This window comes from Myotis myotis, unplaced genomic scaffold (assembly GCF_014108235.1).
Source record: "Myotis myotis isolate mMyoMyo1 unplaced genomic scaffold, mMyoMyo1.p scaffold_m19_p_6, whole genome shotgun sequence".
Classification (NCBI taxonomy): domain Eukaryota; kingdom Metazoa; phylum Chordata; class Mammalia; order Chiroptera; family Vespertilionidae; genus Myotis; species Myotis myotis.
The window spans coordinates 56,070,451-56,090,264 of NW_023416368.1; the positions used below are offsets into that span (position 1 = coordinate 56,070,451).

At 38.7% G+C, this 19,814-nt stretch overlaps 1 protein-coding gene across 8 annotated transcripts in view; it reads right to left on the minus strand.

Moving 5' to 3' along the window:
* The window catches only part of LRBA (LPS responsive beige-like anchor protein), a 559,344-nt gene that overhangs the window by 130,403 nt on the left and 409,127 nt on the right, over nucleotides 1-19,814 (minus strand). For all 8 annotated transcript variants that reach the window (XM_036315411.1, XM_036315409.1, XM_036315413.1 and 5 more), the window contains 2 exons: nucleotides 8,332-8,472; nucleotides 7,233-7,352 (listed from right to left, as the gene is read on the minus strand). In XM_036315411.1, the coding sequence (XP_036171304.1) occupies nucleotides 7,233-7,352; nucleotides 8,332-8,472 (261 nt within the window). The remainder of the gene's footprint in view (nucleotides 1-7,232; nucleotides 7,353-8,331; nucleotides 8,473-19,814) is intronic.

A 19,814-nucleotide genomic window follows, 5' to 3' on the forward strand; every position in this document is an offset into this window, starting at 1 on the left:
TGCTTTTTTTTACTTTTTAAAATGTGACTTTAAGAAAATTTAAGGGCGCTGTCGCTAGCTCTCCATCAGAGAGGGCAGCATCCCACCCAGACCCAGCTTTCTTCTCTTGTCTGTCTTTTCTCAATCCTTCACTGCCCGCCCTCAGGTTCACCGAACCTGGCTGAGCTGGTGCAGCACATATGGCACCCAGCGTGGGGCTGAGTATGCCATGGCCATGCTGGCTCGCCACAGGGAGAGTGGAAGAGAGAGGGAAAGACAGAGAGGAACATCAATATGAGAGAAACACATCGATTGGTGGCCTCCTGCAGGAGCCCTGGCGGAGCCTGCAACTGAGGGGGATGAAAATCCTAACAGATTACCTTGGCAAGTCGCATGATGGCATGGACTCACCGGGCAGTGAGGAAAGGTTCCACGGCTAAGAAATGCTGGCAAGTCGACCCCTTCACAGAGCAGGGCAGCCAGAGCAAAGTGATGGTGAAATCTTCCCGGGGCCAGAGGAAGAGCCTCGGAAAAGATCTCATTTTGGACCATTTCAAACATGCACCAAAATGGGGAGAACGGCCCAGTGAACCCCACGTGCTGCCCCCAGCTCAGCTTTGGGCCGATTGTGAAAATGGGGGGAGGGAGAGGGGCAGGGTGATGGGCAGGCCACTTGGCAGGTGATTTGCCGAAAGGCAACCTCACAGCCACAGGCCGCGCGGTGGGGACGCCACCGGCCCCTGCTTGGGTCCCGTGTGGAAAGCTAAGGCGGTTGTGCTACGTTCCAGTCCCCAAACCCGGGCTCCCCGTGGAAATCTCTTAGGAAGCAACAGGGAGAGTGGCAGGTCAAAAAAAACAAAAACAAAATTTAAGATTGTCTATGTGGTTTGCATGATATTTCATTTGGACCGTGGAGTAAGCCTACTTAGAGAACTGAACAATTCTTCTCAACTGATTACCAAGCAGAATAAAAAGCACCATTGAGGGTCTTATCTTAAATGGAACCACGAAGAATGCACAAAATACAAATGATCTCCAAAACTTTAAACAGTAAGTCAGGCTAAAAATGAAAGACTGCTTTTAGTTAAATCTAATAGTCTCTCTCTTCTCTGAAATGAAAAGAATGCATATTTTTACCTTTACTTCATAGGAATAAACTTTACTTTTTAGAAAAATTATTCTCTCAGTATTAGCAGGATGCAAAAAAACCAGGGATTCTAAGATATTAAAGTGCCAGTTCCCCCCTTTAGCAACAAAAAACAAACAAAGAAACAAATAAACAAAAAGAAAGCTGCCCTGGCTATCTTTCTCAGTGGTTATAGCATTGGCCCATGTACCAAAGGATCATGGATTTGATTACCAGTCAAGGGCACATACCTTGGTTTCAGATTCGATCCTCAGCCCTGGTCAGGGCACATGTGGGAGGTAACCAGTCGATGTGCCTCTCTCACATTGATGTTCCTCTTGCGCGAGCGCTTTCTCTCTCTCTCTCTCTCTCTCTCTCTCTCTCTCTCTCTCTCTCTCTCTCTCTCTTTTTCTCTCTCTCGTCCTCCCTCCCCTTCACTGTCTCTAAAACTCAATGGAAAAAATATCCTCTGGTGAGGATTAACGAAACAAAAAAAGTTAAGTATTAGAAATGTTATATTATTATTTTCTGAAAAAATTATTTTAAATAAATCTTCTGTTCATAAAATTTCATATTTTAAAATACCATAAGAGCATATATTATACTAGAGGCCCAGTGCACAAAAATTTGTGCACTCGGGGGGGAGGGGGGCCCCTCAGCCCGGCCTGTACCCTCTCGCAGTCTGGGACCCCTCGGGAGATAACGACCTGCTGGCTTAGGCCTGCTGCCGGGTAGCAGAGGGCAGGCCCAATCCCTAGGGGCAGACCCTGGTCTGGCTCAGAGCAGGGCCGAATGGGGAGTTGGGGCGCCGCCCCGTCATACACAGAGCAGGGCGGATCGGGAGGTTGCGATGCCACCCTCAGTCACGCTCAGGGTAGGGCCGATTGGGGGGTTGGGGCACCGCCCCCGTCACACTCAAGGCAGGGTCAATGGGGAGGTTGCGGCGCGACCCCGTCACGCATAGAGTAGGGCCAATCAGGGGGTTGGGGCGCTGCCCCGTCACTCACAGAGCAGGGCCCATCAGGGGGTTGGGGAGCTCACCCCTGTCACGCACAGAGCAGGGCCCATCAGGGGGTTGGGGAGCTTCTCCCTGTCACACACAGAGCAGGGCCCATCAGGGGGTTGAGGAGCTCCCCCCTGTCACTCACAGAGTAGGGCCGATAGGGGAGTTGGGACACCGCCCCCTGTCACACACAGAGCAGGGCGGATCAGGGGTTTGGGGCGCCACACCCTGCCACACTCAGGGCAGGGCTGATGGGGAGGTTATGGCTCTACCCCATCACACACAGAGCAGGGCTGTGGGGTGGGGGTTGGGGCGCCGCCCTCTATTACCCACAGAGCAGGGCTGATCAGGGGGTTGGGCCACCACCACTGTCACACTCAGAGCAGGGCCGATGGGGAGGTTATGGCTCTACCCCGTCACTCACAGAGCAGGGCCCGTGGAGGGGGGGGGGGTTTGGGGTGCCGCAAGCTGTCACACACAGAGCAGGGCCAATCAGGGGGTTGGGGCGCCACAGCCTGTCACACACAGAGCTGCAGGGCGATCAGGGGGTTTGGGAGCTCACCCCTATTAGGCACAGAGCAGGGCTGATCAGGGGGTTGGGGTGCCACACCCTGTCACGAACACAGCAGGGCCGATAGGGAGGTTGTGGCCCCGCCCCCTGTCACACACAGAGCCGCAGGACGATCAGGGGGTTTGGGCTCTGCCCCCGTCACGCTGATCCCGGTGCCGGGAGGCCTCGCAGCTCCGCTGATCCCGGTGCTGGGAGGCATATTACCCTTTTACTATATAGGACAGAGGCCTGGTGCATGGGTGGGGGCCGGCTGGTTTGCCCTAAAGGGTGTCCTGGATCAGGGTGGGGGTCCCCACTGGGGTGCCTGGCCAGCCTGGGTGAGGGGATGATGGCTGTTTGCAGCTGGTCACACACCCTTCAGGGTGGGGGTCCCCACTTGGGTGCCTGGCCAGTCTGGGTGAGGGGCTGAGGGCTGTTTTCAGGCTGGTGGGTGACAAGCTCCCAGCCGCTCCTTTTTTTCTTTTTCTTTTTTTATTCTGGGCCAGCTTTAGCTCTGAGGCTTGGCTCCAGCTCTTAGGCCTCGGCTGCTGAAAGCAGGTATCTGGTTTGTTTGGGTTCTATAATTGAAACACTGTTTCAGCTCCAGCTCTGAGATCCCGGCTGGCTGAAAGCAGGTTTCTGGGGTTTTGTTTAGCTTCTATATTTGTAACAATGTTTCAAACTGCAAGCTCAGAGGCCTGCAGTGGCAGGCGGGGAACGTTGGAGTCCTCCGTCACTGAAACAAGCAAGCCTCATGTTCACTTCCAGCTGCCTGGCTGCCGGCCACCATTTTGGCTGGCAGCTAATTTGCATATTTCCCTGATTAGCCAATGGGAAGGGTTGCGGAGGTACAGCTAATTACCATGTTTCTCTTTTATTAGATAGTATTAATCAATCAAGGTAATGATTTAGAATCCACTCAATAAATTGATTCCCACCACCCACCCCCATATTTCACTATCCCCTCTCTACTGTGTAATATTTTTCTCAGTGGTTCTAGAAACTCCAAGACAATACAAATAAAGATCAGACTATAATTAATATAATTCCATCTAAAATACATTATATCTCAATAAAACGTTTACACTGTTAGAGTGATTTAAATGTGCTTTTTATACATTTATTCTTACACACTGTATTATAATAATTTAAACATGCTTTCTAACATGTTAAAATGTCACACTTTTAAAGAGGCAAGATTAAAATAAAAGGTATGATTATATCCCTCCTTAGTTTTAGAAGGAGCGACTGAAAGGAGGTTCTTTAACAGCCTATGTAAACATAAGCTGTAGAACCCAAATTTGCTTGTTATCAATATAGAAAATGGGGTAATTTATCAATAATATGCGACTTAACCTACAGATGTTTTATGGTAAAAAAAAGAAAAGGAGAATATTCATATTGGTTAGAAGGGCAAGTAAGTTTCAGTAAAGTTAGTAATGAAGAAAATTTCTGTGCCTCTGAACACAATGAAATGGTAGTTAAGATGAAGCTATACTTCCAACCAGGCTCCAATTAACCTGACACTTGGAATTTTAAATTCAACTTTTCCCATACTCTCCAGTTTTTCATATAGATGTCCTATATGAACACTGCTAGAAAGCTAGAAAGGCAGTAGCACAATAGCAAGAACTAACAGTCTAGTATCAGCCGTGGGCAAACTACGGCCCGCGGGCCGGATACGGCCCGTTTGAAATGAATAAAACTAAAAAAAAAAAAAGACTGTACCCTTTTATGTAATGATGTTTACTTTGAATTTATATTAGTTCACACAAACACTCCATCCATGCTATTGTTCCAGCCCTCCGGTCCAGTTTAAGAACCCATTGTGGCCCTCGAGTCAAAAAGTTTGCCCACCCCTGGTCTAGTATGGTCTAGTAAGTGGTCTGTTTTATTCAAGTCTGATGGGTCATTCAAAGAAAAGAAAGAAGGATGTAATTTCTTATTATTTGTGAATAAACACAAATAATGAGCAAAATAAGGAAGGAGAAAAGTAAAGAAGTTCATGAGTGCTTTTTTTAAAAAATGTTGTAGCTGTTTTGCAAGAGTTTATTTATTTATTATTTTTACAGGTGGGGTATGTTAAGAGAACTGTTAGAAAAAATGGAACCATGTGCTGTGCTAATTAAAGAATTTTGAGAAAAAAGACTGAGATTTAGAAAAAGAGACAATAAAACTACAAGGGTCTATCATATGCCACCTTCTGTCCAATGAAGCTTTAAGCAGGAAACCTAACACTGACAGAGGGAGACAGCTGACGATATCCACTATCTCTCTGTTACAAAGCAGGAAAAAAATAATTTTCAAATTCATGATTTTGTTTTTGTTTACGCTACTAGCATTGAATCTAAAAATGTGGTTATTAGATGCTTAGTAAATGAAAGACTTTTAAATGTTTTAAAAATTCTTAATTCTTCAAACTAATAAAAAGTCAGACTTATCGATGTTTTCATACGTCTATATCTCCAACTACTTCTCAAAAGAGTTAAGTAATTAAGTAATTTGAGATTAGAAGTAGAATTCAATAACAACTATTAAATCTGTTATTCTCATTTACTGCTATCTAACATACATTTCAAAATGATCTGATGATTCTTAAAGAGTATGATATATAATTGCAAGAGTATTACATACTACATTATTAGTGATATCAAAAAATTCTACAGATATCCCAATATCTATGATTATTCTGCATATGACAAAATCTTTACTAAAATATCTTTGATATAAACAATAATATACTCTAAATAAGACAAAGCATGTGAATACATTTTACAGACTGTAAAGTACCACACCTAAAAAGTAAAATATAATTATCATTATATTGAACTTTTAAGTACTTTTTAGTAACATAAACATTAGTAATATAACTTCTCTTTTGAACCCCAATATATCTCATAGGGTACTTGTCATTTTCTAAAATATAGTATAATAGTCTATAATAATAAAAGGGTAATATGCTAATTAGACTGGGAGACATTCCAGACATCCTTCCGGACAAAGCCATGGTGGCAGGGCCGAGGCAGAAGCAGGTTAGGGGTGATCAGGCTGGTGGGGGGTGGGAGGGGTGAGGGAGACAGTAGAGGGCAATTAGGCTGGCATGGGGGGGCAGTTGGGGATGAGCAGGCCGACAAGGGGGGGTGCAGTTGGGGGTGAGTTGGCTGGCGGGGGGAGGCGTAGGTGGAGGCGAGAAGGCTGGCAGGGGGGGAAGTTAGGGGTGATCAGGCTGGCAGGGGGTGGCTGTTGGGGGCAAGCTGGCTGGCAGGGGGGCAGTTGGGGGCAAGTAGGCTGGCGGGGGGGGGGGCGATTGGGGGTGAGCAGGCCAGCAAGGGGGGGTGCAGTTGGGGGCAAGTAGGCTGGCGGGGGGGACGGTTGGGAGCGATCAGGCCAGCAGGGGTGGGTCAGTTAGGGGTGATCAGGCCGGAAGGGGGGGCAGTTGGGGGTGATCAGGCCAGCAGGCAGAGTGGTGAGGGGCAATCAGGCAGGCAGACAGGTGAGCGGTTAGGAGCCAGCGGTCCCGGATTGCGAGAGGGATGTCCAACTGCCAAGATCGGGCCTAAACCAGCAGTCGACATCCCCTGAGGGGTCCCAGATTGGAGAGGGTGCAGGCTGGCCTGAAGGACACCCCCCCATGCACGAATTTCATGCACCAGGCCACTAGTCTATGTATAATTCTTTTATTTTTATGAGACTATAAGGAGTTTCACAACCATAGACATATCTCATTATATTCAACAAGCATCTAACATTGACACTTTACTGAAAGAGACATTACTGTTATGAAAATAAAATTCTGTACTTCTGAGGGTACATGCAAAAGACTGGGAAGGGTTATATTAGCTAATTATGCAAAGTTTTTGGTCTCTTACAGTAGTGAACATATATATAGGAGAACTCTTATTTCTCCTCAAAATAATGCAATCCTATAACAAACAGCACAGTGGTTGAGCTTCAACCTATGAACCAGGAGGTCTTGGTTCGATTTCCGGTCAGGCCATATACCCAGGTTGTGGGCTCGATCCCAAGGGTGAGGGGTGCAGGAGGCAGCCAATTAATTATTCCCTCTCATCACTGATGTTTCTATCTCTCTCTCCCTTCCTCTCTGAAATCAATAAAAATATATTATATATATTAAAAAAAAGAATAGAGACATGGGATCTTTGAAATAAAATGAAATAAAATAAAAGTCTGAGACCTTCCTCATAGTATATTTCTGACTATATACCTTTTTTTGTTGTTGAATTTGGAATTCCATTGAGCAAGCTGCCTTACATCCATAATAGACTTCCTTAAAAAAAAAAAAAAAGACTGCGAGGAGGAAGAAAACAACAATTCCACAAATGAAGAAAGAGACAAGAGAGAAGAGACAGACATGCAGATATAGAGACAGGCAGAGATCAGACCCAGAAGGGCGAGAGACAAATTCCGTACAGTGGTGCTTGGCCACTTAACTGAGACCTCGTTCTTTGAGGCTTATCTTCAGTAAAAAGACTGTACTGCAAGAGAAAAATTGCCCACATTCATTCAACAAGGGACACACTGGCAATAATTGTTGAAATGAAATGTTTCTGTACCTTAATATCAGATGTATCACGCTGACTGTTTCGCCAAGCTCTGGAAATTGATGAAAAAGTTCGATCTGCATGATCAAATTTCCCTCCTTGCAAATTTAGGAAATAAGTTGTGAAGGGTTCCTAAAAATAAGCAATTGAAAAAATCCATCATGCATAAAAATGTGGTTTTATAAATCTTTACATCTAAATATTCTAATGACTAATATACATTAGCTAGTAATAGGCATCCAATGGGAAGTATACCTAAATTATTACATTAATGTCCTCAAATTACTTCTCTTTCCGAAGACTTATTCCCAAAATTTGGCATGTGCAACATATTTTAAACACTCTTTTTTCCAAGAACAATTTATTAATAACATTCAGACATAAATTAGATGGTATTTTTTCATAGTACAGGGAAATTGTCCAATATGTAATTTTCCTATTGTTATGGCTCAATATTTAATTTATGACTAAGAAAAGAAAAATGTTTGGAAGATTTAAAAGCCTCCTCTTAGTTAAAGAACATTTAAACACATATTAGTGGATAACTGCTTGAAATTAGCTAAGCACTATAAATTACTTCTAGGATTTATGTCTGCCTGTACCCTTCTAACAAGCTTTAATTAATGATGTGCTGCTAATGCTTTCCCAAAGAAATTACTTTCTAGTAGATGAATCACCTTTCAATTTTACAGAAATATTTCTTGTTTAACCAATATATTATCAATACAAGGTAGCCTTGGTGTAACTTACAGATATACCTTATTCCATTTGGGGCAAATGAAATTCCAAAATATATGAATATATGTCTATGTTAATTAAATTGTATTTATTTTAAAAAACATTTGAATATAATCTATGATACAATCTAGAATCTGGTAAGATATCTACCATTTCAAGAGGCAAATTTAAGGGAAAAATTCACACAGAGGTGAAACATTTTTAAGGCAATTCTACAGTAGTACATACCAAGTGGAATACAGAGATACAACTAGAACCTTAATCACTAAAAAAAAATTAGCATTCCAAAAAGATGCTGATGATTTTTAATCACTGCATATTCTCCACAACATGAATTTATTTATTCAAGGTTTATTATTCAAATTGAACTTACTATTCTTAGCAGCCATGCAAGAACAAAACTTGCAGTTGAGTAATGAGTACCATAGTGGAACTTTGGAACTTGATCATCTTCCCATGATTCATAACGCTCTGCAAAGAACGCTGCTCTTTTTGGATTCAAAGCTCCTACTGGCTGCCAATGGGGAGGAAAAACAAATAAGAACACAAATGTAAGCGTTGTTTATCACTTTGACTCTTCAAAATGTTGTCCTATTAGCAAGTATGAAAGTGAATTAAAAACTATGTGTATTATTTAAATTAAAACAGACTGCTACATGCTGACAGTAGATGGAAAAACAAACATTTTCAACACAGGTTAAACATACACATATAAGTGAATGGAGAAACCTGTCATTTCTCAATAAGTCTAGTTTCTGTTGAATAAGTGTCTTTAATCAGCCCATAAAAAGCATTTTTAAAAAGACAATTACATGAAGTAAATATTAGCTATATAATATTTTGGAAAGCACCTATAAAATTCTAATTAGTTAATTAGAAGCAACAACCAGAAACAGAATCTTGACGCTAGAGGATTAATTTATAAGAGGTTCTGAAAAGAGGATGGAATAAAATTAGAGTGAGCAGGGAGATTAAATGGGATTAAATGTAGAAATTTCTACCAGTATGAGTAAAACCAGAACTTAAGGGGAAAATATGCCTGCATGAAATATAAAAAATACATCACATAGAAAGAATCATACACAGATTACAAGGGGCTTACTGGAGTTATAATAGGGCCAAGTTAGAAGGTTATTTTGGAAAATAAAATGAGTCAGTATAGCCCTGGTCACGCAGCACAATGCTTGAGCGTTGCCCTGTGCACCAAAAGGTGGTGGGTTCAATTCCTGGTCAGGGCACATACCAAAGGGTTCAATCCCCAGTTGGGACACTTGCAGTAGGCAACAAATCAGTGTTTCTCTAGCTCTCTGACCCCTTCTTCTCTCACCAAAATCAACAAAAAAACATATCCTTTGGTGAGGATTAAAAAAAAAAAATTAATGAATCAGTATAGGTAAAGTCCTACAAACCCTGCATGACAACATCTAATGAATGCTACCTATTATTTTTGAGATTATCTTTAGAACTGGAGTAAAGTTTGAATAAAATAATAGCCTGTAATAAGCCAGCACATTGCTTGGCATAAGATAAGAAGCTTTATAAATGTTAGCTTATGTTGTTATTATTGCTGCTGCTGTTATTCAGGGAACACAAGAACTCCACTAAACAGTATGCAAAATTTTGTGTGATTATGCACATGTACATTTTCTTAAGAAAAATATACATAGTGGTCTCAAGATTTTCAAAGCGGTCTAAGGGCTGAAATGATGTTAAGATCAATTGCTTTAAATAACAATTCATTCTAATAAATCATTCTGACCTTTAGAAAACACCTATTGTTTATTTTTTTAAATCAAATCACTTTCTTTAATGAAGACCTATGAATTTAGTCACTCCTCATTTACAAGAGGAAGAAAATATCTGATTATTAATGGGGGAAACATTAAAATAAATTTTGATATTAGTTTAAAAATAGATGTATTCAGAAAGATTCTATTGAATATAAAGCAATGTTAAATTAGTTTTTAAACTGTTTTTCATGTTAATATAGGATTTTAAGCAACATTTTTAAATCATCAGTTTAGCTACCTTTTATAAGTTAACTATTTTTTTCAAAGCTTCTATTTATTTTTAGTACCATTCTCTTTCAATAGCTTTAAAAGATTCTAATCCACACTGTATTTTAAGTGACTGTTTTATGTTACAAGCAATTTTTTAAGTCTTAGGTGATTAGTATTTTAAATCAGCATACAGTATACTAAGTTAAAATGCCACCTTTTAAAGCATTAGTTTCTGCACAAAAGAATCATATCTGATTTACTAAATTTATGCCAGTTAAGAATGAAACTGACTCCAAGAAATCTTTGTTACAGAACCCATTTTGAATGCCTTTAAATGAATTTTAGTTGTTGTCCCTAAAGACTGAGCTATGCAAAAGGAAAAACGAAATAAAATCATTCGAAGACAAATTATGTGAATTAAAAATAGAATCAATGCTCCTTTTGTATGGTTCTGCAGCATATTAAGTATTCACTTTATCTGCTCCTATTTTTATTACTCTCCAAATGAGTGCACCCCCAAAATCAATAGTTATAGAATCACATTTCTTGAATATAATGCTAAAACCAATTAAGATTGATTTCACTAGCATCTAAAAAAAAAGGCATTGCGCAGAGATCCATATAGGTAGAACCCACAGTATTGATTCTAGCTGTTATTGTTACAGTTGGTTTCTGAAGCCTGCTCCAGGACAGCTATCAAGACACACCACATTTATTTGCAAGCATATAAAAAAGAAGTCCCCAAATAAAAGAAGGTTAAAAAAAAAAAAAAAAAAAACCAGTGGAGCTGTGCAATGACAATGATACACTATCAGCTTACTCAGAGAAGTTACAGTGGGAATACACACATTGAATTATACATTACGCGAAAGCACTGATTTATTGTGGTAATAACATCCACCTCATTAAAAGATTCTGCTTTGCTGCAGTTGGAAGGCTACATATTGTTTACTGCTATAAATTAATGGTGGTACAAAGAAGGCTGTGGAACCGTCTTAACAATAGATCTGTAATGACAGTGCTGTATATCACAGCTTCCTCAGCAGCTTCATAATAAAATGGAGACAATGTATTGAGCTAATACATTCTACCATGCTGGCCCATATTTTTCTGACAACTGCTTTAAAAGATGAGCTGAATCCAACTATGTTATAATGCAGCAAAACATTTAACTAAGCAAGAGTCTGTCACATACCAAAGTGCATCATAGCACTTTTAAAACATTGTCTAAATCAGCATTTCAAGATGTTTATTTCTACAAAAGAAATAAAATTAAATGCTGAGAGCTACTCTTATACAGTATATCACGAGTATCAATAGAGTACAATTCAGAAAAATGTGGAGCACTATCACCCTATAGGGAGCTCTTTGTACAATTCAACTGTAAAAGCTTGGCTAAAGATTTTTTAAAATCAGCAAATTGATTAAAGGAAAAGAGCAAAAATATTGGTCATTTAAAATAACAACTTCCTGAAAAAAAAAATCAACAAAAAATAAGAATTGATTAGAGCGGTATAATTCAAGTTCCTAATGACATAAACATAAATAACCTTAGAATATAAAAAAAAAATTATAAACATTACATGAAACTAACAAAAAGAGTTATATAAGATTTTTTAAATCTACAAAATAATAAAAAAACCTTGAAATAATATGATTTAAAAATTAAAGTATAAGGACTACCAACACAAACATTACATTTAAGAAAATGGAAGTAACTTGGATTATAGTAAACCAAGATAAAGAAAATAGAGCACTAAAACTCTTAAAAATGTAGAAATAGCAACAACAAAAATCACTGTACCTAGGATATTTTAATCTCACAAATAGCAAAACTGCCAACTGTGGTAGAGTATAAGTATTACGTTTGAGATATAGTAATGATACCTTTTAGAACCAGATGTTTGAAAAAAACTTCCTAAGTCAGGTTTTTAAGAGTATTACAATTAAAATACCTTACTACCTCTTTTGAGAAGCAATTTTTCTAATTATTAGGATAACAAAAATACTGCATGTAAAGTGCATGCTCAGTGCCTACCACATAGCAAATTATTAGTAGTAATTATTTTTCAATTTATTTGACTTAAGGACCAGTCAGAAATTAAGCAAACACTAACTGAATAATTCAGTTAGATAATATGGAATATGAGGAAGCAAAAACACCCCATCAGAACAGCAAAAAGAAAAAAATAATCCAAAAATATGAAAATAGTGTAAGGAGCCTTTGAAACAACTTCAAGCATACCAACATTTGCATGGCCAGGAGGAAAAGAGAGAAAGCAAGATATTGAAAACCTATTTGAAGAAATAATGACAGAAAACTTCCCTTACCTGGTGAAAGAAATAGACATACAAATCCAGGAAGCACAGAGAGTCCCAAACAAGAGGAACCCAAAGAGGCCCACACCATGGTACATCATAATTAAAATGCCAAGAGTTAAAAACAAAGAGAGAATCTTAAAAGCAGCAAGAGAAAAACAATTAGTTACCTATAAGGGAGTGCCCATATGACTATCAGCTGATTTCTCAACAGAAACTTTGCAGGTCAGAAGGCAGTGCCAAGAAATATTCAGTGATGAAAAGCAAGGACCTATAACCAAAATTACTCTATCCAGCAAATCTATCATTTAGAACTGAAGGTCAGATAAAGAGCTTCACAGACAAGAAAAGCTAAAGGAGTTCATCACCATCAAACCAGTATTACATGAAATGTTGAAGGGTATTCTTTAGAAGGAGAAGGAAGAGAAGAAGAAGAGGGGGTGGAGGAGGGGGAGAGGAGAAGGAGGAAGACGAATAAAATGACAATAAATATTTATCTATCAACAATTGAATCTAAAAATCAAAATAAACGAAAAAGAAATCTAATGAAAAAAAATAAACTGATGAATAAAATAGAATCAGAGGCATGGAAACATGGAACAGACTGAAGAATCTCAGAGGGAAGGGGTAGGAGGCGCAGGAAGAGATTAACCAAAGAACTTGTATGCATGTATGCACTATCTATGGACACAGACAACAGGGTGGTGAAGTCCTGGGGCGGGAACAAAGTGGAGGGGGGCAATGGAGAAAACAAAGGGGGGTATCTCTAATACTCTTAACAATAAAGATTTTAAAAAAAAAGAATATTTTGTAAAATCCATTAAACAAGCCTGATGAGATCAGTGGACTCTATTAGAAAAGAATGTAATAAAACATCATAATCCTCCATTGGTACATATAGTACTTATACTGTGCATTATATATCAGAAGCCTAATAGTACACAATAGTCCCCCAAAAACACTTACCTCAAGAATATAAGCAAAACCAAAATTACTTTACAAAAATCCAAAGGCCCCCCAAATTTTACTATGAAATTATATTAAATGTCAAGTACTCTGCAATCATCTTCTACTACATTAATTTAAAAAAATAGTTTTGGATTTACAGACCCCTTCAAGGACACACAACAGACTCTCATATAATCACTAGCAAAAGTTAGTGGTAAAAAGAAAAGGCTTTTATATTGATACATTCGAAGTTTTTCTTTTTTAAAATTTCAGGAAATCTCACCTGAAGTTATATAATTAAGAATAATATCCCCAACTTACATTTTACAATTTATAAAACATTATTATGCATTCTTACAACAAATATGTTAGCTAGAGATCACTATTTTAATAATGAAGACAAGAAGCATATTGAGTAATATAGCTGAAAATCAATATAAATCGGAGAAACAAAAACCTAGTTCTCAAAATCTGGTCTTTGGGCCATTTTATCCATCTAAAACTGTTGTATTACAAATTGTTCTTCCTAATTTCAACAAATTTCCCATTTCTTACCCAACTTGAAATGATATTTATTTAATGGATTGATTTAAAGGCTAATAATACATGTAAAGGGTTAAGAAGCAATACTGGCACAAAGAAGGTCCTCAATAAGTACAATTGCTATTAATGTTGTAATTGATATCATCACTGTCACCATAATTCCTTCTTTCCTTCTTCCTTTTGAGATTTATGTGTGAATTGTTCCATTTTATACCAAGCTTGCAGACGTGAAAAATTCCAACTGCTGGACCATGATTACAGTTACTTACAGTAAGGAAATTATAGGGAATTGACAAGAAATCTGAGTAATTTTACAGAGCAGAAATTTGCTTGAGTTAACAAACTTCTCTTTTAAAATCCAAGTCTGCAAAGAGGTTTTTACATCTTTCTATGAAGGCTTTCTTTAGAAAATCAATGAAAGCTAACATGAGCATGAGGAGCAGAAGATGAGAAGATGAAAGAAAAAAGAAAGAAAATAAGCAAACAAACAAATAAGTAAATCATTCTGGAGCATAAAAACTCAGAAATAGGGCCTTTGTAAATGCTAAGGGAAAGTGTATCATATAGATAAATTTTGTGTGTATATAGGAGTATAGGAGAAATGTCAAAAGGGGCTCGGGAAAGGCAAACAAAAGAGCATGGCTACTTTAGGATCTTGATGACTGGCCTAAAGCCATCTGCCAATGTCATCTTCATTTGGTATGATTAGGAAATTGGAAACATCCTTTAATTCTCTGATTACATATAAAGTCCATCCTACAGCATTTACGAGGTCATGGACAAAAGAGGTCATACATTATTTTATTCTTTCCTGGAAGAGGGAAGGTCTATAGATGTTGAAAGAGAGCCACTGCTAAAAACTAGGGGAAGGGGGGGAAAGAAAAGGAAAAGTGGTTGACTCAATGCTATACGAATTAAAAGGTTTTTGTTATAAAAATGTCAGATTAAATGTTAGTTTCATCTAACTTCAAAAATGAAAGAGGGTGAACTACCAGGAAATGTGACATCATAAAAGATGGTAACAATTTGGTTTTAAAAGATTACAGGAAATAACTATGATATGAAGATTAAAGGGGCCATTCTCTTTAATGCCAATGCTACTATTTATTGGATATAAGCAATGGTCCTCAAGTCTCATATAAATTTTATCATTACATTCACAACAATCCCTTAATATACACACCTATTAGCATTCCCAAATTACCACTGGGAAAAAAAAATGAGTCTGGGAGGAGTTAGATGACTATTGTTGGTTGGTTACCAAGTTGGTGACAGGGATAAGATCCAGAGCAAACTCTAACTAAATTGACTATAAATCCTAAAATGATCTGGGTTGTGTAGATTGATGAAAATATTGGTGTCAAATCTGCAAGGCCATTAGAATCCTTTCATGGGAGGTTTAGATTGTCTTTAAAAAAATACAATTTACGTTCTTTATGTGAATATCACTTAGTGGAGGTTTTATAGTTGAGAATATGGGTATTTTGTCTTGGGACACCAAAATTATGCGTGCAAAAACAGCTTTTATTAAAAAAAGTAAACAAAAAAGGTAAGTATTGCCGAAACCGGTTTGGCTCAGTGGATAGAGCGTCGGCCTGCGGACTGAAGGGTCCCAGGTTCGATTCCGGTCAGGGGCATGTGCCTTGGTTGTGGGCACATCCCCAGTGGGGAGTGTGCAGGAGGCAGCTGGTCGATGTTTCTTTCTCATCGATGTTTCTAACTCTCTATCTCTCTCCTTTCCTCTCTGTAAAAAACTCAATAAAATATATTAAAAAAAAAAAAAAAAGGTAAGTATTGTCATCAAAGTGTATTGCTTTACATTCCTCTAAACTTTTAAATATGTATAGCCCCATCCACGAACCCAAATGAATTTATTCTGTGCATCTCCACCACCTGCCTTTCTCTCCTACCCTCCAAGAGAAGAAAATAAAGAAAGAGCCTCTGTCATTTAAGCAATGTTGCCACTGTTAGGAGGTACAGCAACTATTTTGTGTCAGTTGTAACAGCTCTTTTATCTAAATGGCAATTGCAACAAATAGCCTGATCAGCATTTTTACACAACCTTGGCTTTTAAGGTATTTTGTCAAATGCTCTATATGGCTGAAATGGATTGGTACTTTTCTTCATGCATTCTACATTTTATGTAATATTGTCAAGAAAAAAATTCCACTGGTACACCAGTGTGGCTTTTACAGTTAACAAATAAGAACTTTTGTTCTCAGTACTAGAGCAGTTTCTAATCCCCTGAAAACACACTTTCTTGCAAGTAGCATTAAACATACACTCACTATACTATTTCAATTTAACAAACACATCTTGCGGAAAAGAAAGTATTTCATTTTACTTATTGTGCCTATGTAGAATCTAAATCATTTCAAATGCTCATGTTGGTAGAATTAATAGCAATGCCTTTACACTTATTATTCACCTATGGTTCATATTAAGTGACTTTTACTATAGGTTTTTATCTGAATTTGAGACAGCTACATAAATGGATTAAAATAATCTCTTAATCCAATGCCAGTGTTGAGCTAAATGCTAGCATAACCCCAAATGCAATCTTAACAATGCAAGGGAAACTGGGAAAAAAAAGTCTTAGAAATAATTATGAAAATGATAAACAACCAAGACACCCAAAGCTGATATATCAAAACCTATTCATTTGTAAACAGAATCATATAAGACCATTAAAATCAGAAGTTCCAGTCCAAGACGGTGTCCTCCTAAGAGAAACCTAACTTATATCTATATATGGAACAATTCCCTCTGAAAGAAATCCAGAAACTAGCTGAGCAACTCAGCTAGTTTTTTCTTTTTTTCTTATTGAGAAAATAAGAAAAAAAGAAAAATAACAACAAACACATCATAACAGATAGGAAAAGTTGCCTTACCTCTACCACAAGCTTTACAATGAATGACAATGGCAATCTACTCCTAGAAAAAAGCAAGAAAGTGAAAGAAAAACCTCCCTGTGGCACAGGTACAGAGGGTCTGCTAAAAGACTGAGCAGGAACAGCACCGCAGGGCCCTCCTGAAGTACAAACTCAAAAGGAGGAATTGGAAGTCTGTGTTGCACTGAATGTAATAATAACAATAACAAAATCAACCAAGCTCATCTATTGACTAGTTTGACTGAACTCCCGACACAAACTGCCTGACATAGGAGGAGGCACCCCCATTTCTAGGCATAAAATAGTATTCATATCATATCTCTACTGGCATTCAACCAAAAACTATGAGACACTGAGAATATTATGGAAAAATAATGACACATTATGAACAGATAAAGCAATCAAACAAATTAGTCTCAAAGATAATACACATGATTAGAAGTACCTGGCAGATTATTTAAAATAACTGTAATTCATAAACTAAAAGAACTAGTGGAAGGGTGGAAAACTTATATAAACGGGTGGGAAATTCCAGCAGAACTGACAACTATAGAAAAAGAATCTAATATAAATGCTTGAAATAAGTTGTCAGAGGTAAAGAACTCTTTTGATAAGCTTAGTCTGCTCAGACTGGACACAGCTAAGTAAATAATAATCAATTCTGAAGGTAGGTTAATAGAAATGATCCAAAATGAAGAAGATAAATGAAAACACAAACAGGATTGAGTAACCAAGAGCTATGGGACAAAATCAGAGAGTCTAATATAGGTGTACTTGGAGTCTCAGAGGGAGGAAAGATATAAAGGAGCAAAAGAAATATCTAAGCAATGAATAAGTAATTTTCAAAATTAATAACAAGAAATAAACTACAGATTCAAGAAACTCTAAAAACTCAAAGCAGGAAAACAAAACAAACAAAGAAGAGAGATCATAGAGCTGAAAATCAAAGATAAACAAACAAGTCTTAAAGCCAGAGTAAAGAAAAACAAGTAAACATTATTAAACAGAAAGGAACAAAATTATAATAATACAAACTTTCAGTAACAAGGCCAGCCAGAAGACAGTAAAAAGTCACATTAAAAGTATTAATGCTCTCCCTCCCCATTACCTGTCAATCTACAGTTCTGTACCGGGTAAAAATATTGTTTAAAATCAATGTGAAATACTTTGAGATTAAAATAAAATTGAAGATAACATCATGGAGAGAACCAAGATGGCGGCATAGGTTAACGCCGGAGTTTGCTGCTTTGAACAACTACTTCAAAAGTGAAACCAAAAAACGGAAGGGACAGCACCCAGAACTACAGGAACGCTGGCTGAGTGGAAGTCCTACAACTAGGAGGAAAGAGAAACGCATACGGACACTCAGAGGAGGCGCAGTGCTGAAGTCAAATTCTGAGGTGCGGAGTGCGCGGAGCGGGCTGGCGGTGGAGGGCGCGGTTGGCGTTTTCAATCGGGAGGGAGTCGCAGACTCTGAGCTCCAGATCCGGGCGAGTCTTTAGGGACCCAGACTCAAACGGGAGAAACCGGACTGTCTGGCTTCGGTCAGAGCGAGTGCAGCTTTCTCTCTGAGCTTTGCAGCGGGTGCTGGGACTCAGAGAGGCAGAGCCCCTGAGGACAGGACTGAGAGCCGCCATAACTGCTCTCTCTGGCCCACCCTGTTGATCCTGTGCGACCCGCCCCGCCCAAGCCCTGCACACAGGCATTTGCCGGATAGCCTCAGGCAAAGGCTAGATTAGCACCTCCCTAGAGGACAGAAGTTCTCTCACTGCAGACACAGCTGATTCTCATAGCCACTTGGCCTGGAGGTCAAACCCTCCCTGGAATTAGCTACAACAATCAAGATTTAACTATAAGACTGTGAACAAAGACCACTAGGGGGTGCACCAAGGAAGCATAACAAAATGCGAAGACAAAGAAACAGGACAAAATTGTCAATGGAAGATATAGAGTTCAGAACCACACTTTTAAGGTCTCTCAAGAACTGTTTAGAAGCCGCCGATAAACTTAATGAGATCTACAAGAAAACTAATGAGACCCTCGATCTTATATTGGGGAACCAACTAGAAATTAAGCATACACGGACTGAAATAACGAATATTATACAGACTCCCGACAGCAGACCAGAGGAGCGCAAGAATCAAGTCAATGATTTGAAATGCGAGGAAGCAAAAAACACCCAACCGGAAAAGCAAAATGAAAAAAGAATCCAAAAATGCGAGGATAGTGTAAGGAGCCTCTGGGACAGCTTCAAGCGTACCAACATCAGAATTATAGGGGTGCCAGAAGATGAGAGAGAGCAAGATATTGAAAACCTATTTGAAGAAATAATGACAGAAAACTTCCCCCACCTGGTGAAAGAAATGGACTTACAGGTCCAAGAAGCGCGGAGAACCCCAAACAAAAGGAATCCAAAGAGGACCACACCAAGACACATCATAATTAAAATGCCAAGAGCAAAAGACAAAGAGAGAATCTTAAAAACAGCAAGAGAAAGAAACTCAGTTACCTACAAGGGAATACCCATACGACTGTCAGCTGATTTCTCAACAGAAACTTTGCAGGCCAGAAGGGAGTGGCAAGAAATATTCAAAGTGATGAATACCAAGAACCTACAACCAAGATTACTTTATCCAGCAAAGCTATCATTCAGAATTGAAGGTCAGATAAAGAGCTTCACAGATAAGGAAAAGCTAAAGGAGTTCATCACCACCAAACCAGGATTGTATGAAATGCTGAAAGGTATCCTTTAAGAAGAGGAAGAGGAAGAAAAAGGTAAAGATACAAATTATGAACAACAAATATGCATCTATCAACAAGTGAATCTAAGAATCAAGTGAATAAATAATCTGATGAACAGAATGAACTGTTGATTATAATAGAATCAGGGACATAGAAAGGGAATGGACTGACTATTCCTGGGGGGGAAAGGGGTGTGGGAGATTCGGGAAGAGACTGGACAAAAATTGTGCACCTATGGATGAGGACAGTGGGTGGGGAGTGAGGGCGGAGGGTGGGGCGGGAACTGGGAGGAGGGGAGTTATGGGGGGGAAAAAAAAAGAGGAACAAATGTAATAATCTGAACAATAAAGATTTAATTAAAAAAAATGCGAAACACACACAAAAAAAAAATAAAATAAAATAAAATAAAATTG